Source organism: Colobus angolensis, unplaced genomic scaffold (assembly GCF_000951035.1).
Source record: "Colobus angolensis palliatus isolate OR3802 unplaced genomic scaffold, Cang.pa_1.0 Scaffold327, whole genome shotgun sequence".
Taxonomy (NCBI): domain Eukaryota; kingdom Metazoa; phylum Chordata; class Mammalia; order Primates; family Cercopithecidae; genus Colobus; species Colobus angolensis.
Genome location: NW_012116566.1, coordinates 1,397,773 through 1,421,511, shown reverse-complemented (window position 1 = coordinate 1,421,511; position 23,739 = coordinate 1,397,773). Strand labels below are relative to the sequence as shown.

The window sequence follows — 23,739 nt, the reverse complement described above, 5'->3', positions numbered from 1 at the left end:
CCATCCCCATCAAGCTACCAATGACTTTCTTCACAGAATTGAAAAAAACTACTTTAAATTTCATATGGAACCAAAAAAGAGCCCACATTGCCAAGAAAATCCTAAGCAAAAAGAACAAAGCTGGAGGCATCATGCTACCTGACTTCAAACTATACTACAAGTCTACAGTAAGCAAAACAGCATGGTACTGGTACCAAAATAGAGAGATAGACCAATAGAACAGAACAGAAGTCTCAGAAATAACACCACACATCTATAACCATCTGATCTTTGACAAATCTGACAAAAACAAGAAATGGGGACAGAATTCCCTATTTAATAAATAGTGTAGAAAGCTGAAACTGGATCCCTTCCTTAAACCTTATACAAAAATTAATTCAAGATGAATTAAAGACTTAAAGATTGGACCTAAAACCATAAAAACCCTAGAGGAAAACCTAGGCAATACCATTCAGTACATAGGCATGGGCAAGGACCTCATGACTAAAGCACCAAAAGCAATGGCAACAAAAGCCAAAACAGACAAATGGGATCTAATTAAACTAAAGAGCTACCGCACAGCAAAAGAAACTACCATCAAAGTGAACAGGCAATCTACAGAATGGGAGAAAGTTTTGCAATCTACCCATCTGATAAAGGGCTAATATCCAGAATCTACGAAGAAACAAATTTACAAGAAAAAAACAACCCCATCAAAAAGTGGGCAAAGGATATGAACAGACACTTCGCAAAAGACATCTATGCAGCCAACAGACACATGAAAAAATGCTCATCATCACTGTTCATCAGAGAAATGCAAATCAAAGCCACAATGAGATACCATCTCATGCCAATTAGAATGGCAATCATGGCCGGGTGCGGTGGCTCAAGCCTGTAATCCCAGCACTTTGGGAGGCAGAGACGGGTGGATCACGAGGTCAGGAGATCGAGACCATCCTGGCTAACATGGTGAAACCCCGTCTCTACTAAAAAATACAAAAAACTAGCCGGGCGAGGTGGTGGGCGCCTGTAGTCCCAGCTACTTGGGAGGCTGAGGCAAGAGAATGGCGTGAACCCGGGAGGCGGAGCTTGCAATGAGCTGAGATCCGGCCACTGCACTTCAGCCTGGGCGGCAGAGCGAGACTCCGTCTCAAAAAAAAAAAAAACAAAAAAAAGAATGGCAATCATTAAAAAGTCAGGAAACAACAGATGCTGGAGAAGATGTGGAGAAATAGGAATGTTTTTACACTGTTGGTGGCAGTGTAAACTAGTTCAACCATTGTGGAAGACAGTGTGGTGATTCCTCAAGGACCTTGAACTAGAATTACCATTTGACCCAGCAATCCCGTAACTGGGTATATACCAAAACGATTATAAATCATGCTACTATAAAGACACATGCACACACATGTTTATTGTGGCACTATTCACAACAGCAAAGACTTGAAACCAACCCAAATGTCCATCAATGATACAGTGGATTAAGAAAATGTGGCACATATACACCATGGAATACTATGCAGCCATAAAAAAGGATGAGTTAATGTTCTTTGCTGGGACATGGATGAAGCTGGAAACCATCATTCTCAGCAAACTATCAAAGGAACAGAAAAACAAACACCACATGTTCTCACTCATAGGTGGGAGTTGAACATTGAGATCACTTGGACACAGGGCAGGGAACATCACACACTGGGGCCTGTCTGGAGTGGGGGGCTGGGGGAGGGATAGCATTAGGAGAAATACCTAATGTAAATGATGAGTCAAGTGCAGCAAACCAACATGGCACATGTGTACCTAAGTATCAAACCTGCATGTTGTGCACATATATCCTAGAACTTACATAAATAAAGAAATAAACAAATAAATAAATAACTGAAAAAACTGGACACTGGAAGGCAAAGGAAGAAGATCTGAGGAGAGGACTCCAGGCTCTTGACTGGTGTTCTCATGTCCATGGTAGTGCAATGTGGCTTGGGAATAAACTGTCCTTCAAAATGTATGCACTGAGTAACCAAGTCTAGCACTGCAAAGCAAGCAGAAAGCGCCTCGAAGTTCTCAGACTCTGGAAGCTTCAAAACTCGAAAGCTCGTTTCATTTCTATCACTGTAGGAATCTACTAATGCATGATTTTAAATCATGTTAAAGATGTATAAATACAGAAGAAAGTGCAGGTATATTAAGATAAAATAAATTCTCCTTCTCTTATCCAAAGAATGTTTTATTTCATGACAAAAACAAACCAGTTAAAAGTGACTTTTATGAACAAGATATAACCACAAAATGAGATAAAATATAACACAAAAAAAGCAAAACTCTATACAACTATCCTTGAGAATCTTTACAGTAATTGCACATTGTACGTTTTCATCATGATTTTATTTATGTATTTATTTATTTGAGACAGTGTCTTGCTCTGTCGCCCAGGCTACAGTGCAATCTTGGCTCACTGCAGCCTCTGCCTCCTGGGTTCAAGCAATTCTCCTGCCTCAGCTTTCCAAGAGCTGGGATTACAGGTGCCCACCACCACACCCAGCTAATTTTTGTATTTTTAGGAGAGACAGGGTTTCACCATGTTGGCCAAGCTAGTCTCAAACTCCTGACCTCAGGTGATCCACCCACCTCGGCCTCCCGATGTGCTGGGATTACAGGCATGAGCCACTGTGCCTGGCCTCATCATTTTAATGAATAATAGCAAGGAATGTGAAAATGTTTCACCACTTTTAAATAGAATGAGATATAAATATATCGTAACTCATTCAATTACAAATCTCCCAGGAAATAGTACAATGGCAAAAATAATTTCATATCCCCCCCCCCACATAAATACAAAATTGTTTAATGTACTAGGCTAAATTTGCTCTTCTTTTCAATGAATTTAAATGCACCTCCTTATGGCCAATTAGGACTTTCAGACATTCTCATGCCTATTAATGAGAACACTTTTAGGCACATGAAGATTTTATTTATTGGGAGGCTTTATCAAGAGCTAAAATGTATTAGGTGGGATAGTCAGAGTAATACAGAGTAATAGCCACACACCTATACTTTCTTCCCTTCCACTGCAACCCTAATTTTTTTGAAATGATAGGAAATCACCACTATCACCACTAAGCTATACATGTCATAGAAGAGTTAAATCGACAAAAGCACAACAAAATGGGAGAAAAATTAAGTAACTTGAGAACCTAGAAGTTGAGACTTCTTTCCATTTTTAGAATTGTTGCAGATTCAATAGTTACCTAAAGAGTGTTGAAGTTTGGTAAGACCTCCTGAAGGCCTGAAACACAATGCAAATTGGCTATGCCTTCTCTGAAATGCTTGGAACCAGAAGTGTTTTGTATTTTGAACGTTTTCAGATTTGGGAATATTTGCATATATATAATGAGTTATCTTGGGGATGGTACCCAAATCTAAACATAAAAGCCATTTGTGTTTCCTGTATACACTTTATGTACATAGCCAGGAAGTAATTTTATACACTATGTATGTATGTATGTATTTATTTAAATGTGTATTTATATGTTTATTTAAATTTTATTTTAAAATATTTAAAATTAAATATTTCATATCTATACAATTTTGTGCATAAAACAATATTCGTGTACCTTGAACAATACACATTGGACATGCTTGCATGGGGGAATCTGGTAGTGTGCTGAAAAGATATGAAAGCTGGAGGGTGCTCCAGCTTTTCAGAAGGGAGGTTGGGCTGGACCAACCTCCAGCACCCAGATTGGGTGCTCCCAATCTCTTTGATTGGTGTTCCCACCTCATCCATTGTTTTGCTGTTAGGAACTGCAGTGCAGTTAATAAAACCAAGTAGATATGTTTGCTTATTAGATTATCGCCTGTGTCCTCCACTAGAAGGTAAGGAGGGAAGGCACCTTGTCTTCCCTATTTTCCTCATTATTTCATCCTCAGTGTCTAGAAGGGTGTCCGGTACTACGTGTTTGTTGGTAAATATTTTTTACATAGATAAATAAATACAAGAAACCTGGAGTCATCTTTGGCTTTTCTCACTCTCTCCTATGCCTCTCCTCCAACGACCTTTGGATATGGTTTGGCTCTGTGTCCCCACCCAAATCTCATGTGGAATTATCACCCCCAATGTTGGAGGTGGGGCCTGGTGGGAGGTGACTGAATCATGGAGGTGGTTTCTAATAGTTCAGCACTATCCCCCCAGTGCTGTCTCATGAGTGAGTTCTCACGAGATCTGGTTGCTTACAAGTGTGTAGCACCTCCATCTTCACTCTGGCTCCTGCTCTGGCCAGATGAGAAGTGTCTACTTCCCCTTCCAACATAATTGAAAGTTTTCTGAGGCCTCCCCAGTCATGTTTCCTGTATAGTCTGTGGAATCATGAGCCAATTAAACCTCTTTTCTTTATAAATTACCCAGTCTCAGGTCGTTCCTTATAGTAATGCAAGAACAGACTAACATAAACCTCTACTCAACCAATCACAAGTTCCGGCAGTTCCACTTCCTAGTCAAAGTTGAATGCAACCTTGTTCTGTTTCCTTTCTCACTTTTACCATCTTGGTCCAGCCCAACCACCCTTCTGAAAAATGACTGCAACTGTGTCCTCTCAGGTCTCTCTGAGTGCAGCCATGTCTCTTGCATCTTGTTTTCCACTCTACCTCCAGAACGAGCTTTCCAAAGTGCAATGCATCCTCCTCAGGGCTCCAGGGGGTTCCTCGTCAGTGACTTACAGGGAACTCCATGGTGTCCACTACTTACTCCTCCAGTCTCACTTCCAGACAGTCCTTCTCACTGTCTCTGTTCTGGACCCTCAGGATCTTAGTTCATTTATATTCAGTTAAAAAAAAACCACATAGACTATGAAGTGGTGTTCACCTTATAGGCTGGCTTACAGCATTCATTATGGGGTCCTTTCTTATATATTTCTAGAGTAGCCATTTCTAAGCCCAAAAAGAACTCTCAGGATTATCATTAGCCAAATTCACTTTGTGAAATACTGATTTAGATGAATGATCTTCTAAAACATGTCACTTCTCTCAATCCAGTTACTGATTTTAAAAAAATTTAGTCTCTAGCAAGGACTTGCACTAAGGACCTATACTGTTCTTTAAGAATAGACAATCACTTTACTCTGAAATTGGAGAATCTGGAGAATCATAGTTGGCATGACAGCATCTTATGCAATTTATAAAACCTAAACAAGATTCCAATCTCATTGTCTATCTACACACACAGGATATCATCATTAACCCAAGCTGTGACAGCAGCATTTTAAGACATGAAAACCAGATGGTCAGAAAACCAGGTAGGCTGAGGAATGGAGCTCCCTTCTGGCTCTTTTCTGAGCTAGCAGCCCTAAACCTAAGAACAATTCAGTTACTGAATTAATTTCTTAATAAGACAACTCAGCTTTCATAATTCCTAGAAATTAATATAAATATTAAATTCCCCCAAGTAATGATCAACTCTTTCATTATGCTGATTTCTGTAATCCCCTATGGAAACTAATCGGCTCCTCCTCCAGACTCCACAGTACAGCATTGAGATTCTGCCGTAAGTACCACTTATCTCGCCAGCCACATTTGGTTATGTACATGCCTATTTTCCCAACAAGACAAAGGGAGGAAAGCAACATCGGAAAGGGTATTGGAAGGATCATGTGCAGCTGAGGCGATGGTGCATTGCCTAGTTCTTAGGTACAACAGTCACACAGTCATCTTTGCGAAAGAGACACAGTGCAAAATCTGCACCACCTTACACAACAGCTCTGACTAGGCTGAAAGTCAGGAAAAACAAATTAAACTACTGCTTCTCACATTTATCAACTCTGTGATTTCATGTAAGCCACTTAATATTTCTGGGTATAATACAACCCACAAATGAGAGTATGTATAGATATAAAAAATGCATTATGCATTAATGATATAATATATATGGAAGCAATTCATGAGCTTGCTACGGAGTATTATGCATTAATGATATATATGAAAGCAATTCATGAGCTTAATGTAGTACAAAATGTAAAGCTATTTTATTATTTCTGTGTATCTCTATATGCTAGCACCTAAATCATTTTTCATGCATGTTGCATACAATTAAATAGAAATATAAAATATATTTAATTTTAGTTTTTCATCTACGTGCTATTAGCTAAAACACAAAAATGGAGAGTTACAGTCTTTATTAAGAAATCTACTGCCCAATAACATCTTCCCATTTTATTGTAATTCACTAAAACCAAACGAAAATAGTCTTACATTAGGAAAGCTTAAAATGCTCAATAGTACATTGTAAAAAGTAAAATACGTCAAAAATCACAAGAAAATACAATAATGCATAGCTGGAAGCTAAAAATAAAACAAGTGCACTAAGTGGTAAACCAGCCCTTTAGATATTAATATAGATAAAGGAAGGCCATTGGAAGGAAGCATGTGTGTGTACAGCACAGTACAGCACATGGACCCTGGTTTCCAGCTTCGGTTCTGCCACCAACTAAGTGAATTCAGACAATGCTTGAATCTCCTTCCACCTGAGTACGTCAGTCTTAACAGTAAAACCTGCCATTTTAAGAGAGCTTTATGATACAAATACACTTTCACATATTATCTCTTAGGAAACTAGTCTTCAAACTGTGTTCTGAGGAACCAAAAGGATTTTCTGCAACCACAGGGATCCCTTGCGGGAAGAAAAGATGAGGCTGGAATGAGCTCCAGAACCCCAGCTCCAATTCCACCAAAGCAAATCCATGTTTACTTATTTTATAGATTAATCTACTGCACAAGATGTCATTTTGAAAAGTGGTTCTGGGTCCAAAAAAAAAACTATGGAATTTCCATCCAGGTTCTAGGAGTCTTATTTTTTAAAAAATAAAACCTATTGCTACGCAACCATTTGTAAGATGGTGGCTATATTCAAAACACTTTATAATTATTTTAGAAATCTTTTCAGAATTTATCCTAAGTAATTTTTGCTGTCTTCTTTTCACCTTTTCGTATTGCTTAAATTTCTACTTCTATGTATGAATTATTTTCAAAAATAAAAAAATTAAAACAATATTAGTTTGGGGGAAAAAATGAGGAATCTTTCTTAAGAAACTGACTAAATTCCCTTAGCCAAAAAATGAGATGACTGTATAATTTTTGTCCAAACCAGATACTTTTGATAGTGGCAAAGGATGCTATTAATTATTAATCTGAAACAATGAAAATAACCTGGATTGTCCCAGGCAAAAAGTGACAAATAGTCCTTCTACTGATGAAAGATGTGAAAGTTACATCATGATGAAAACAACCTGTCAGGTAACAGACGTGTGCCCTTCATTGGACAGTGTGCCATCATGATAACAGCTGAGAAATGGACAGTATCTATTTTCTTATCTACGATTTCAGTTTGGTTGGGATCCAGATACATGGGAGACACAGAGACAAACGCTCTGCTCCATCAGCCCTGTTTAGCATGAATGACTGAAAATTACAGTGAGAAAGTTAATTACAACAGTTTGGCTAATTGAAAGCTTTCTGAAACTAATGAGTCTTGCTTAATAGAAAGCCCTGATGCTCAACAGTCAAAACAGTCTCTGGCACTAAACAGAGTGGATGATCCTGTGATGCTTCTGAACAGAAAAAAGAAACAGTGACGTGTTAACTCCACCTTAACACTGAAGAACAGTGGGGAATCAGGCTAAAGCCTTGTGTATCAGATAATGGGAGCCTAAAGAATACTTCATTCTTCTACTTATTATATCTGAATATTGTACCACTTCTAGAAATTTATTATATGGTTTATGAATTTGTATAGCAAACAACAGGTGTTCTAGATAACATATGGCTTTTTCCAGGAAATGAGTAAATATTTCATGTTAAAGAGACAGAAACCACAGATCTTTAGTACCTGCCAGAGATGTCACAGAGTTGGTAACAAAAATGCAGTGACAAGGCCTTGTTGTATAATAAAAGATTGGGCTGGCCTTTGTTCCTGGAAATTTCCTGGTAGAAAGGACTCTGTTATTCACATGGGTCCCTCATACCACTCATGCCAACCACTCATCACCAACCATGTGATGAGAAGGTTGAGGTTTTAAGTCACATGATATCAGTTGACCTGGGAGGGGAGTTGATGGAGATTTGAGTTCAGTCTTAAAGATCTTGGCTGAGCACAGTGGTTCATGCCTGTAATCCCAGCACTTTGGGAGGCTGAGGCGGGTGGATCACAAGGTCAAGAGATCTAGACCATCCTGGCCATCATGGTGAAACCCCATCTCTACCAAAAATACAAAAATTAGCAGGGTGTGGTGGCCCATACCTGTAGTCCCCGCTACTCAGGAGGCTGAGGCAGAAGAATCACTTGACCCCTGGAGGTGGAGGTTGCAGTGAGCCAAGATCGTGCCACTGTGCTACAGCCTAGTGACAGAGCGAGCCTCTGTTTCAAAACAAATAAAAAGATCTGAGTCCTGTCCTGTGGCCAATGATGTGATCAAGTATGCCTATGAAATAAAACCCCAATAAAATCCCAGAACACCACGGCTCAAGTGAATGTCCAGGTTGGTGATACACATGATACACCTGGAAAGTAGCACATTCTGAGGACAGAGAAGGTTTGCATTTGGGACCCTCCCAAACCTTGCCCTCTGTATCTTTTCTTTTGACTGATACTTATTTGCATCTTTGTAAGAAAGCTGTAATAATAATCACAGCACTTCTCTGAGTTCTGTAAGTCATTCTAGTGAATTATGGAAACTGAGAGGGCTGAGGGAATGGCCTAATTTGTAGCCACTTGGTCAGAGGTATGGGTCTCTTGAGAACCCCAAGCTTGTGGCTGGTGACTGAGTGAGGGCAGTCTTGTGGGATTTGGCCCTTAACTTCTGAAATCTGCATTCGCTCTGCTGTAGTTACTGTCAGAATTACATTGTAGGCCTAGAGAGTTAACACAGTCTCATGAAGTGTGGATCAGTAGAAAATCACCCCACATAATGAAACAATATCACACTCTGATCTGATTTTTTAAAAACCTTTACCCTCAAATAACGTTATAATTACAACGTTTAAAGAGAATGTCCTCCTAAGGTAAAACTAACGAAAGCTCTTTAATTGTAAAGCGGTATTAAAGGAACACATATAATGTTAGCATCTTGCCAACCTAGGGTAATTTAATGTGCCATTTCCGAAACACAAAAATGCCACTCCTGCTGAGTCACTGCAATTTGGGGTTGACCTCCATCCAGATCTGCCCACCCAGACACTACATGAATGGCATTTATTTGACAGACGGACAGCCCACACTGAAAATCCCGTCTCCTCCAGAAGAGTAAAATGAAGTTGACAGTCTCATTTAGAAGTTTAATCAATGGCCTTAGTGTATTGGCACTCCACTGTCACCGATTAAATTAAGTGATAAAATGTCGTGATTTAACCATGCCTTCAACAAGTTTCATTGCTCTGATATTTTCATTCCAACAACTAAAGAACAACAAAATGCATTAAAAGCAAAGTTCTTTGGATTTGTGTTCCCCTAAAAATTTCCCTTCCATTTGCAATTTATGACATGTACCTGGTAATATATTAATGTTCTAATAAAAATATGAGAGATCATTTGCAAATCACTGAAGCATGTACTGGCATTTGGGATTTCCTCCTCAGTTTCAATAAGGTCTTGTACAATTTAGGACCAGGAGAAAAAGAACCATTTAAGCCACTGCAAACCTAGGTCATTCCTGGTGGTTTTCATTGGGGAAAAAAAATAAACAATGCAAACTTGAGGGGTTTTCTTTCTCTCACACTTCTGTGATACATAGAGTAACATATTTCGTTATCTAAGGGTCTAAGATTTTATACCTTATTGCAACAGAGGATGGGAGCCAGGGTGGAATGTTAAGTCATGGAATAACAAGATTAAAGTGGCATTTTAGGAAATAGGGATTGGAAAGTATAAAAGTCAGACTGAAAGAGAATTCAGCTTGAACCAATCATAGCTGAGGATTCTTCCACGCCAATACCCTGGTATGCAATCATGCAGAAGTGGATTACCTAGAGGTAAACAAGGAGCATGAAGATAAGGAAACAGATGTGAAATGCATTTCTTTTGGTACTGTAACAGCCTTTGAGACCTGAGCAAATGGATGCATTAAAGATGATTGCAAAGTGCCTAGCCTCAAAGAGTATTAGGAACGCCTTTAGACAAGCAGACTCTAGGGACAGGAAGTAGGTGGGGAATAAATGATTTTCTTTCAGTTTTGGATTGTGCATGTCCACAATGTTTTCTACATAGATATTTTAAACCACATTGAGGCCTACAGCACCTTATATAACCTTTTAATGCTTCCATAATTTAAGATGTTATAATCTAACTAGGGAAACTATTGTAGTTGAATAACTGAAAGAATGAAAAATGTAAGTGGGTGATTTATCACGGCTCTGAAAGTTCAGATGAAATTCAGATTAAGCAGAATAGTAGAGATTTGAGCCTCCAAAGTTTATCACAAACTTGGGCTTACTGAGCCATACCAAAGAGCCAATACCTGGAACATCAGTGGGGTGGTTGCAGAGGAAAAATTCAGACTCTTGATCATGTGATATTCAGGATCATATTTGGACATAAATCCTTTAATTATGACTGTTTTGGCTGTTCCTTGTTCACCAATTAATAGTACAGCCTAAAATAGTGGGAATTGAAAAAGAAAAAACAAGAAATGAAATAAATGAGTGTGATGGGCTGAATTTGTCCCCCCAAAATTCATATGCTGAATCCTCAACCCCTAGTATCTTAAAATGTGATTCTGTTTGGAAATAAGGTCTTTAAAGAGATGACTAAGGTAAAACAAAGCTGTTGGAGTGAGCCCTAGCCCACTCTAACTGGTGTCCTTATAAGAAGAGGAAATTTGTGGCCAGGCGCGGTGGCTCACACCTGTAATCCCAGCACTTTGGGAGGCTGAGGCAGGCAGATCATCTGAGGTCAGAAGTTCAAGACCAGCCTGGCCAACATGGTGAAATCCCGTCTGTACTAAAAATACACAAATTAGCCAGGTATGGTGGTGGGCACCTATAATCCCAGCTACTCGGGACGGTGAGGCAGGAGAATCACTTGAACCCAAGAGGCAGAGGTGGCAGTGAGCCAAGATTACACCACTGCACTCTAGCCTGGGTGACAGAGACTCCATCTTGAAAAAAAAAAAAAGAAGAGGAAATTTGTATACACAAAGAAACACCATGAGAAGACGCAGTGAGAAGGCAGACATTCACGAGCCAAGGAGAGAGACCTCTGAAGAACGCAAGCCTGCCAACACCTTCATCCTGGACTTTCAGCTTCCAGAACAGAGAGAAAAGAAATTGCTGTTGTTTAGGCCACCTAGGCTGTGGTATTTTGTTACAGCAGCCCTAGCAAACTAGCTCAGTGATCAAAGCAGAAGGAATCCTTTGGGGAAAAGCAAGTCAAAATTTACTGTCAACTCACACATAAGAAATAATTACTTATGAATTATAACTATTCAACTCATATTTTAGTGGGGAATAATAAAAGAATAGTAGATAAGGTAACATTTTCATTGATTCAAAACTGCAACATAAAACATTTTACAATAAATGCAGGATGCTTCATGTCTTCCTTTAAAATATGCTACTGTTCATAAAAATTAAAAGTCATACCTTGCCCTGTTTAGCCATGGTTTGAATTAGAAAGTCAGTCCTCACATTGTCAACATTTGGCACCAGAATAGAGCCATACTCTGGGGTGGTATCAGACGGATACAGGTATTCTTGGGTACGTGTTTTCCAGTGCGTCCATGTACCTGAGATGAACAGAAGACATTTCCATCTCCATAGTAATAATTCAAGTCCGAACTGTAATGAGCAGACATCCTTGAAATCTTATGAGGTCACCTTCCAAATTCTCCCCATAAAATAAAGATCATTAAAATTAGCGATCTAAGTACACAAGTATGTGTTAGCTGAGTCATAATGTCCCAAGGAACAATTTCAAGGTGTAAACCTAGGAAATACTAGGAAGTATTTCGGAATTTTTAAAAATATATATTAGTTTTCAACAGCATGAAGTATGTATAAAAATACAGAACACAGTGAGAGTAGCGTGTATCTAAAATCATTAATCACTTTCGAATGTCTAATCTCACACTCTTTTCATTAGGCAAACGATCCTAGGCCTATGCATATGTATATTAAATATTTAATACATTATTATATACCCATATATATGTACTTCATTTTTTGTATAAATGTACTTTATATATTTATACACACACCAATAACCTTAAAGTACATATCCATACAGAGATAAAGATATACAGCTGTGGGTATCTATATATCCACGTATTTGGCAAAAATATACTTTAAACTTTGTAACTTTTATATAAATTGCTGATTCTATTGAATGAACGACAGAAATGGATCTGATTTGGTTTTTTAAATGTTTCTTAATTCATTGAAAGTTTAGTGCACAATATATTTAACAGGAGGAAAATGTGCATTTGAAAAACAGATTTTTTAAACAGAAACCACTGTCACTTTCTTCACACACGAACATTTTCCTATCTTACAGCCAAGAATGATACATCTCATTTAGAAAAAATATATATATTGTGTAAATATTGGCCATGTAGGGAAGAACGGCCCCCATGGGTTCCGTCTGGATGGGCAGGTGTCCTCACCGTCCGGTGCCACGTAGTAGTCGAAGGCGGTGTCCCCGGGGCCCGCTGGCGGCGGCAGCTCCAGCGTCCCCGCGGGCCGCGCGCGCAGCCAGAGCTCCAGGCGGCGCCGGCCGTCCAGCTCCAGCGCCGCCCCCGCGCTCCACAGCAGCGCGAACACGAACAGCCGCCCCAGGTGCGTCCGGCTCACCTCCCCGCCTTGCTCCTGAGAAGGAAAGACACTTTTTTTTTTAATTACTTGATTCTCAAACCCAAACATTGCTCTAGGGTTTCAATGAAAACAGTAAATATAAAAACAAGACACTAGTGTTCCTCCAAGAACAAGGAAAAGGATGAATAAAACTGGAGAACAAATGAAGAACTGATCTCTGGAAATACCAAGTTGCCTTTAAAAATAACAGGGTTGGCCAGGCGTGGTGAGTCACGCCTGTAATCCCAGCACTTTGGGAGGCCGAGGCGGGCGGATCACGAGGTCAGGAGATCGAGACCATCCTGGCTAACAAGGTGAAACCCCGTCTCTACTAAAAATACAATTAGCCGTGCGTGGCGGCGGGTGCCTGTAGTCCCAGCTACTCGGGAGGCTGAGGCGGGAGAATGGCGTGAACCCGGGAGGCGGAGCTTGCAGTGAGCGGATATTGCGCCACTGCACTCCAGCCTGGGCGACAGAGCGAGACTCCGTCTCCAAAAATAAATAAATAAATAAATAATAATAATAATAAAATAAAAATAAATTTTTTAAAAAACAGAGTTTATCGCAGCACTGTTCACCACAGCTAAGTTGGAGACAACCTAAGTGTCCATCAACAGATGAATGGATAAAGAAAAGTGCTACATATACACAAGGGAGTACTATTCAGCCATAAAAAAAGAATGAGAGCCTGTCATTTGAACAACATGAATGGAACTGGAAGTTATCATGTTAAGTGAAATAAGCCAGGCACAGAAAGACAAGCTTGATATATTCTCAAGTATTTGTGGGAGCTAAAAATTAAAACAATTGAAGTCATGGAGATAGAGTAGAAGGATGGTTACCAGAGGCTAGGAAGGGGAGTAGGGAGTGGGGAGGAAGTGGGGATGATTAATGGGTACAAAAATACAGAGTGACTTGACTGCAGTCAGCAGTAATTCGTTGTGCACTTTAGAGTAACTGAGGGAGTACAATTGTAATGTTCATAACACAAAGAAAATGAAGAATGAGGTGACAGATACCCTATTCACCTTGATGTGGTTACTACACATTGCATACCAGTATCAAAACATCTCATGCAACCCATAAATATACATACCTACTATGTACCCACAAAAATCAAAAATTACAACACACACAATCATAATTGTGGAATACCTGTTGCATGACTTTGTTAACCTGCAACTAAATTCCAAATCCATGGTTAGCTTTATTTTTTGTTAAAGGGATATGAAAAAATACCAAAATATGTGGGATCCATGTTTGAAATATTCCTCCTCCCCAAGAGCTCTAACCAAATCTAGTTTCAAATATAGTACTCTCTGCACAGCATGGCTACATTAATAAAAGAGAAAATATAGTACTCTCCGCACAGCATGGCTACATTAATAAAAGAGAAAATATAGTACTCTCCGCACAGCATGGCTACATTAATAAAAGAGAAAATATAGTACTGTCTGCACAGCATGGCTACGTTGATAAGAGAGAATTTCTCTAGAAAGTTGAGCAATTTACCTTGAGAGGAATCAGGCCTTGGAGCATGTTAATGCTCTGCGTGATGACAAAGGCCTCCAGCACCTCCATCTTGTATTCTAAGTTCTGGACACAGAAGCGATACAAGTCCGGGAAAGACTCAGTGTACAGCTGACGAAGAATTTCTGCTTCTTGAGGTGAGCGTTTCTTAAGAAAACCCTGTCAGTTCACAGATAAGTGTATTCATGAAACTTACTAGCACACTAGGAAAATGGTCATTTGGGAACAAAAATTTTAAAAGTATCTGTTAGTAATGATAATATTTAATGATTATACCACACACGATGTTCCAGGCTTTGTTACAAACTCCTCCGCGTATTAATTCATTTAATCTTCAAAACAACCCTACAAGGTAAGAACTGTTATTATCCTCCTTTTACACATGAGGAACCAGAAGCCCAGGAAGTGTAGGTAGCCTGCTCAGGAGCCCACCGCAAGCAGGTGGCAAGGGCAGAAGTCAGACCCAGAAAGCCTGGGCCCACATGTTCAGCTACTACACTATGCATATGCTCATAGGTGAAGAAATAGTCTTCAATTCTTGATTAAAATATGCTGGAAGAAAATGAGAAGGCACATCATGGAAATAACTCAGGGGGGAAAGTAAAGAATAAAAGATGAACAAAGGAAATCCATACCCAGATTTTTTTTCTTTTTTTGAGACAGGATCTTACTCTATCACTCAGGCTGGAGCACAGTGGCATGATCTCGGTTCACTACAACCTCCGCCTCCCAGGCTCAGATGATCCTCTAGCCTCAGCCCCCCAAGTAGCTGGGACCACAGGTGCATGCCACTACACCCAGCTAATTTTTGTAATTTTTGTCGAGACAGGGTTTTGCCATATTGCCCAGGCTAGTCTCAAACTCCTTGCCTCAAGCAATCTGCCTGCGTTGGCCTCCCAAAGTGCTGGTATTACAGGCATGAGCCACTGTGCCTGGCCCCCAGATTTTTTTAATGGAAAACAAAGATTTACCACCATTAGTTGTTTCTTTTTATTTCTTCTAATTTAATTAATAAACGATGTAGAAAAATATCAAGGATATTCATGAAAATGGAGAATTTAGTCATCTGGGAAACCTAGTATTAAGAAACTGCACCTCATTCAGAACAAAATACCACTTAACACACACAGTTTCCTTACGATGAGGCAAGTTCTCTTAAGGTCAAGAGATCAGCTCATTCTTCACCTCAATATTTCAAGAAACAATTAGAGACTCTGAACAGAAGCAATGAAATGTTGATTCTGAATTATTCATTAGTTCATGAATTTACCATGATTCTACCTCGACAAAAACATAACACAGCACTTTTGAGTTGATGGAACCGAAAGACGACATTCACCGGGGCAGGTAACCAGCGTGGCTCCCTGAAGCTGACAGATTGCCAGCAACACAACTTTTCAATTGCTCTGCCCTCTAATAACTCTCAGAGCTGGCTTTCCTGTTCTAAACATTTCCAATCTGATTCTTCATGAGTCTTGCTCTTCCTAACAATTCCCCAAAAATAAAATGCATTATTTAAAATATATAGGATATTATGAGGTGGGTGTAGCATTAACATAAAGGTCTTATTCAGTCTCAATATGGACAGACTATAGCAAAAGCTTATTTTATAAATATCAAATTCATGCGTTAGCTAGTATTCCTTAGCTAGTTGTATAAAAGCATTTTTCTAAAATCTTTTTGAAATTGAAGTATTTCGGAAAAATCACATATATACATTTTCACTTGTACTTTGCTGTAACTGTGGTTTCCAAGCCTGGCTATGTGGGAAAAAAAAATGTTGTGGCACTTAAAAGAAAAAAAAAAAAAAGAGAACAATCCTGAGTTTCCTCCCAGAGATTCTAATTTGGTAAGATTGAAGTGTAACCCAATCATCTATATTTTAAAGCATTGTCATTAGTGATTACTTTTGCAAAGACAGGGCTGCAACCCTCTGCTTTTCTTCTCCTTAATGGATGGATAAGTTAATTGTGAAATCTGAAACCTTTACAACTATTTTTAGTGACACATTCAACTATATGTCAACATCATTTTGCTGTATGATTTCCTTCTTCACAGCTTCATACCAAATCTAAAGCCTTTTGCAACAGAGTTGAGTAAATTATGGAAAGACATTAGTAAAAAGTTAGGATATAACCATATAGAAATAAAAGTTTTAAGATGTAATGATATAATGTAAAATAAACATCTACTTTATTTAAATTAGGAATTCAAATGTTTTCAATCAAAATCATCTTCAGAAAACTTAGGTGCTGAAAATAATACAACCAACTATGTAAAACAAGATTTTTCATGTGGCTTATCTAATAAACATTCTGCTTTACATCATAATATTTATATAGCAAAATATCTAAGTTTGCAAGGCATTATTTATAATATAATTCTGATCAATATATTCGGGGCATATTGCTGGTAATAAAATAATATACCTGATTATGAATTGATGAGATGTTATCTGAAATATTATTGCCAAGTTCAAATTTAGAACTAATGTTATAACTAATGAATCTCATAAAAATTCCTTTTATGCAATTTTAACAAACTGACTTCAAGTTAATGTTCTAAGATGGTCCTCCTAAACTTTATGTGAGTGTGTACCTTTCAAAAATATCACGCATCCCCAAAGTGATCAAATTAAATTTTACTTATTCCATCCTCAGACACAGTTTGGCAAGACCGTTGGTTCATACAGGCCTGGCAATTCCTCTACAACCCAGAGATTGGAAACCTCAGTTCAAAAGTGATTAGAAGAGTAATGAAGAAACACGTTAGGAGCAATCAGCGTTTGAATGTCCCAGTGCATTCAAGGTATCTTCCATAAACTTTAGCATAAAAATGCAATTACACTGCCATCTGCAGAAAAATTGGCACACACACTAAAAGAATGCTAAAGGGTCTGTTTTCCTTTTTAATTATACAAAAGAAGGATTCAATTATACCTCAAGAATAGGACTCCAATCAAGGATAGAAGAGCTCATGAAAACCATTCCATTTCTTGAGACGGTGGCAGGAGAAGCATTGTCAATGTTATGAGGCTCGAAAACGATCTTGCAGTTTGGAGCCATGGGAATCCGATCACCATTGGCAAGGGTTAGAGTTTTGTTATCATCCAAAACAGAATTCAGATTTTCAATCCAGATGGCATCTACTGGACCATCAAGAATTATCCAGATATGTTCCCCTAGAATACCCCACCAAACGGAGAAAAAAAAATACATACACACATGCAGTGCATGTACACATAAGTTTAAGAGTTTGAAGAAGTACTATATTCGATGTAATTTTCATTAAATTTTTAAATACAGTTTTGCTCTAAATGATTACCTTGTTTTATCACAAAGGATCTTCAAAGATCTTTATATAGCAGTCAAGGCCCATAATTAAATCAAAAAGTCATTTGTTTATTGGACAAACATTCATTGAGCACCTTGCACATGTCACTGTTCTAGGGGCTGGGGATACTGTGATAAGTGAGACAATATCCTGCTTTTGCAGAGCTTACATTCTAAGGAGTAGAGATGACAAGCAAACAAATAAAGAAAACTTTAACATACGAAAAATTAAGTAGAATGAGGGCATAGGGTATGTTTTAGATAAGGTAGTCAATAAGATATTCCAGGAAGAGAATGAAGTGATGTAAAGATCTAGAGGTAGAATATTCCAGACAGCAAGAACAGAAAGTGCTAAGCCCCTGAAGCAGGTACAGGATTAGTGTAATACAATGGACTGAATGTTTGTGTTCCCCCAAAATATCCTCATGAACAAGATTAGTGTCCTTATAAAGAGACCTCAGAGAACCCCCTTGCCCTTCTGCAACATGGGGTACAGCAAGAAATCAGCAGACTGCAACCATGAAGAAAGCCTTCGCCAGAACCCGACCATGCTGGCTCCCTGATCTCAGACTTACTTCCAGCCTCTGGAACTATGAGAAGTGAATGTCTATTATTTATAAGCCACCCAGTCTCTAGCATCCCAAACTAAGGTGATCACGTTCCAGGAACAATAAGAAGCAGAACCTGAATGGCAAAAAGAGGAGGAGGGGGAGAGGTATATGAGGGCAGTGGGAAAGACAGAGCTATGGAACCCATTCTGGTTTGCACCTAAGTCTAAGACTTCCAGTAGAGATCCTCATAGAGTTGTCGAGTTGGGAATTCAGGAGAGAGGTCAGGGCTGGAGATTAAAATGTGAACGCCACCAGTTTAGAGATGAGATTTAAAGCTATGGGCCTGGGTAAGTTTCTTCTTGATAAGTGTGGAGAGAGAAGAGGGCTGAAGACAGAAGCTCTGTAACCCTTAGGCTTCTGGCACAGTCTCCTGTGTTTGTTCCCCTTTCTTCCAGACTTCTCAAGGAAGCAGAAGTGGAAAAAGAGCTAGCAGGATGAGGAATCCCTGCAACCCAGGGAAGGAAGGGTTTCAAGAAGGCAGGCGATCGACTGTGCTAAATGCTACTGAGGGCAGTACCAGACTGAGAACTGGCAATTTGTATTTGACAAGCTGGAGGTCACGGGTGTCTTTGATACCGCAATTTCAGAGGAGCGCTGGGCACAAAACCTGACAGCAGTCACACGAGGAGATAGTTGGAGGTAGAGAAAATGACAAACATCGGCAGAATGCTCAGCAAGAATGTCATTGTAAATTTAGGTTTTTGATTTAACAGTAGCATTCCTCTTACTTTCTCAACTACTACCTTCTCTTACTCACCAACACCACGACCTGCCTTGTGGTTCTACATATTCTTTGTTATGCAACAACTGTGGAATTGTCTATTTCAAATAAAGTGCTTTGAAACTCCTAATCAAGTTTATTCAACTAGCAATTCAAGTAAAATAAAATGGTGATCTAATCACCAGAGTCACTTTGAAAGAAAAAGCATATGTTGCCTTTTTTTTTTATGTGGAAAGAAGGGGGGAAAAAAAACTCCTCTGAGCTCCTGTTCTTTTAAGTCACATTTGGTCACTGGGTCTGTGTTTACAATGGATTACTGGAACAAATCAGAAATAAAATTTGATTTATTTCCAGTAGAACAAAAACAGTTTCTAATATGAGCACATTTCTTAAATGAAGCATTTTCATTGATCTTTGGACAATTAATATTAGCATTATCAGCTACATTCCTTAAATGAGAACTTCAATGGTACTACTTTAAACATTTTTCAGAAGGACACTGTTGCCCAAAGGGTAAACCCAGGAAGCCCAAATATCTCCTCCTTCCCCTGCTTCTTTCTCTCTACAGTTGTATTCACTGTGCCTTTTGCATACTCACTCAGGAGTGAGGAAATCAAATGAGAAGACAGCTGATATCACCTCTTCCGTCCTAGTTTATATTCTGAGAACATTGGGTTCAATTTACAAAGTCCATAAGTGAGGGACTATTCAGACCGAACCGCTAGCCCTTAATGAGTTTGTTTAAACAACTGAACACCAATGTCCATCTACACAGAATAATTTATTAGTTCGATGTAGACTTCATTTTTGCTATACACAATTTTCTCTCCCAAATAACCCATTTTCCCTGTGATTTTATAGAGAAATCAATTCTTTAAAAATAGGTTGTACCTAAATGAGAGTAACACTGGTAAAATATTCAGTGAAAATAGTTATGGTAAAATCACTTTATTCAATACTATCAATTTTCCTTAACAGCTTTTTCCATCTATTTTATTCTAAGACATCACAGGGATATGGGGATATGGACTTTTTTTTAGAAAATATTATTTCAAAAAAGGGAGCATTTTAAATACTGTAATCAATAATTTCATTATTTCAACATTCACAAATATCATACTGATTTATGACTTCTTAGTCTTGGCTAAGATATTATACGGTGAATACAGTTGTTCTACTAATTCTGTATAGCCTCCAAGGATTTTATCCAGAAGTATATATCTAAAATAATCCTTGTAATTTATCTTCTACCTTTCTTTGCTCTTAATGTTTTCCTCCAAAGCGTAGAAAATATCCCATCAGTCCAGTCATTTGTGGCAACGTCCAGCCGACCAAACATCTGTGGGGCAGTAATCGCTTTGGGATTCATCCTCATTTCCCGGTGTGGTTTTCCACAATCTATACCAAGTAAATCCAAATTTTAGACATCTCAGAGGGGAAGTGAACCATCATTAAGCAACATTGCACTAATTTGTGGTGTACTGTCAGCAGGTGCTCAAAATATGAAAACTGCAGAACTGCATTGAAAATATGTCTTACTGCATTCTAAGTTACCATAATTAGCTTCATTATATCACATTGACTAAAGCACTTTTTCATCTTCTTTAGAGAAAATTGCATATTGTTTAGGGGCGAAAAAGGATACCATGCTGGAATTTATGAAGGTACTAATATAATCTGGAAGCTCTCTAAATTTCATGGCTCAAAAAAAAGTCCTTGGTTTAAGCTACACTAGATTAAATCTTGTGCCTGAAATACCCCCTAGAAGATGCATCATTCTCTCCATTATCAGCTTTGATTTGTGATATGTTTTCTTGCTCACCTTGAAAACGATAAGTTAAATGAAATTTGCATGAATCAAGGACTTTCTTTTGTGGCCAGGAAATGTTTTCAAGAAGAAATGTATCCAAATCTTTCAAACCCTAAGCTGACTCTTCAATGGGCTGGTATTCTGTGCATAAAGGACTGTGATTAACGAGCAGAAGAGTGAATAATAAGGTTTAAAGTATAAAATTACAAAAATGGGCTGGGTGCGGTGGCTCACGCCTGTAATCCCAGCACTCTGGGGGGCCGAGGCGGGCAGATCTCAAGGTCGGGAGTTCAAGACCAGCCTAGCCAACATGGTGAAACCTCGTCTCTACTAAAAATACAAAAATTAGCTGGGCGTGGTGGAAGTGCCAAAACACCTCCTTGAGTATATCATTTTCTCTCCAATCCCTCCTACCGGCACAGGCTCTTTTTTCTGCTGGAAACATTTTTTATCAATCTGGTACTCAACCCTCAAGCCTCGGATGAAGTAGCACCTGGTCTGTATGCCTTTCTGTAATTCCTTAGAGGATTTTCTGATCTCCTTGGCCTCTAGTCACAGGATACTTGTCCACATCTTCCTTATAGCAATTCCCCGTGGAGTTATAATTATCTCTATGTTTATGTCCTGCTTCTAATACAGAACCTGACAGATCTTCCAATTATGGAATGTTAAAGACACATGATGAGATATATGCTAAATCAGGGAACAAATAATAAGCATCGGCCTTGCACTTCTTCAGCAGAAGTTCAATTATCTTCTCACTCTTTTGGAGTATTAACGTTTTCAGTTAGAAACAATGTGTTCCTTAGGTAAGATGAATGTTTCCTCTACTACTAAAACCGAAACCAAGTTAAACAGCAAATAGTCCAATGATTAATTCATCTTTGCAAGGAACTCCTCCAGAATCAGTGATGCCATACAGATTACATAATTTAGACATACCATACATAATGTATCTACATTGTTTAATATTTAGTGCTCATTTTGTTCAAGTCATTGTATCATGTGCATTTATAGTTTATTGTTAACAAAAGGCAGCTTCGTAACTGCAACAAAAATATTACTGAGGCCGGGCGTGGTGGCTCAAGCCTGTAATCCCAGCACTTTGGGAGGCCGAGAGGGGCGGATCACGAGGTCAGGAGATCGAGACCATCCTGGCTAACACGGTGAAACCCCGTCTCTACTAAAAAATACAAAAAAACTAGCCGGGCGAGGTGGTGGGCGCCTGTAGTCCCAGCTACTCGGGAGGCTGAGGCAGGAGAATGGCGTAAGCCTGGGAGGCGAAGCTTGCAGTGAGCTGAGATCCGGCCACTGCACTCCAGCCTGGGCGACAGAGCGAGACTCCGTATCAAAAAAAAAAAAAAAAAAAAAAAAAAAAAAAAAAAAAAAAAATTACTGAGAAAAATTTGAGAGAAAGAACATAATCATTTAAAAACATAAAAATCCCAAAACAGAATCTTAATAGCATACATGAAAGACCATGTGATAAGTCCTGCAGGTTGGAGTGGTCAGTTTTGGTAGAGGTAGGTGTTAGCTGAGAACACACTGTATCTCAGTCTGAGGACTGCCTGGTAGAGTCCTGAGAGACAGAATTCACTTCCTTCAATAACTGAGGAAACAAAGACCAAATCCAACACGTACAGGGGCCCACAGTAAATACCGGCAATCCTCAGCAACCACCAACAATGTACCAGTGTTGCATCAGTAGCAGTGCACTGAGGTTCCAGGAACTGCCTGAAAGCCCACCCAGGTACCTCTTTGCTGGGTGGGCTTTCAGGCAGCTCCTGGAATCTCAATGCACTGCTATGTATTTTGCATTCCAACAGCCAAGGCTCTGTGACATTTTGGAATGTCTACGGGATGCCAATGTTTTTAGAAAAAGAGTCATCAATGTCTGATCAGAACTAGAGAATACAAGAATAATCATGAACATGGTAATGTCCATTATCCTTAGATGACTTTAGATGTAAGGCTTAGGGACATCTGGAAATGAAATGCATTTATTTAACTTCACTAAAACAAATCTGATTCCAAATGGGAAGGTAATTTATGATTGGGATTGCGATGACTTCGGCACATAGAACATAAGAACATAAGAGTTGGGCTTGGAATTATTTTCTACTTATTGGGAGACAGTGTGTTGTATTTTGTATTTACTGGGAAATGGCATGGTATGTTGGGAAAATTGGGCTTTTTTTAAGCACGCCCTGACCTTAACTCTGAGTCCCAACACTTGCCATCTTCGTGACCTTGGGCGTTTTTGAATTTGAGCCTTGATTTTCATACAAAATATGGAAAACAATAACCACCTCTCAAGATCATTGTGAAAGTCAAATTACATAACATGTGTAAAACATACAGTGCAGTGCATAACGTCACCTAAAAATGTATTTTTTCCTCTCTGGTCCATTAATGTAATAAGTTATCTCTAAAATGTTCCCAATAATTAATAAAGCAGTATTTCCTCCTATAAAAATATATTATTGTATCTGCCTTTGCATACCTCGTGGGCATTCAAATGTGTCACCACTATTTAAATGGGCCACCCCAGGCACTGACCTTGGCTGCCCCGTACCTGTCATGGCTCTCATCAACGTGTGGATGCAGGTGGTCTTCCCAGCCCCACTGGGCCCCAGGGTCATCATCCCATGCCGCACCCTCTGCGTTTCGAATAGCTGGATGACCTTCAGTTTCCAAGGAGGATGGTTGATTAAACCGGCTTCTTCAACCTGAAAACATAAGAGAATCCCCACATTGAAACACAACAATGACAGCCGGGCACGGTGGCTCACGACTGTAATCCCAGCACTTTGGGAGGCCGAGGCGGGCAGATCACAAGGTCAGGAGTTCAAGACCAGCCAGGCCAACATGGCGAAACCCCATCTTGACTAAAAAAATACAAAAATTAGTCTGGTATGGTGGCGTGAGCCTGTA

The 23,739-nt window shown here is 39.1% G+C and overlaps 1 protein-coding gene across 1 annotated transcript in view; it reads right to left on the bottom strand.

Annotated features, from left to right (window-relative positions):
* Positions 1–23,739, bottom strand: part of DNAH5 (dynein, axonemal, heavy chain 5) — a 252,270-nt gene that overhangs the window by 104,659 nt on the left and 123,872 nt on the right. The window contains exons 41-47 of the mRNA XM_011951766.1: positions 23,381–23,534; positions 20,247–20,393; positions 17,271–17,512; positions 14,314–14,490; positions 12,615–12,816; positions 11,596–11,738; positions 10,473–10,607 (exon numbers count right to left, since the gene is read on the bottom strand). Coding sequence (XP_011807156.1) covers positions 10,473–10,607; positions 11,596–11,738; positions 12,615–12,816; positions 14,314–14,490; positions 17,271–17,512; positions 20,247–20,393; positions 23,381–23,534 — 1,200 coding nt within the window. The remainder of the gene's footprint in view (positions 1–10,472; positions 10,608–11,595; positions 11,739–12,614; positions 12,817–14,313; positions 14,491–17,270; positions 17,513–20,246; positions 20,394–23,380; positions 23,535–23,739) is intronic.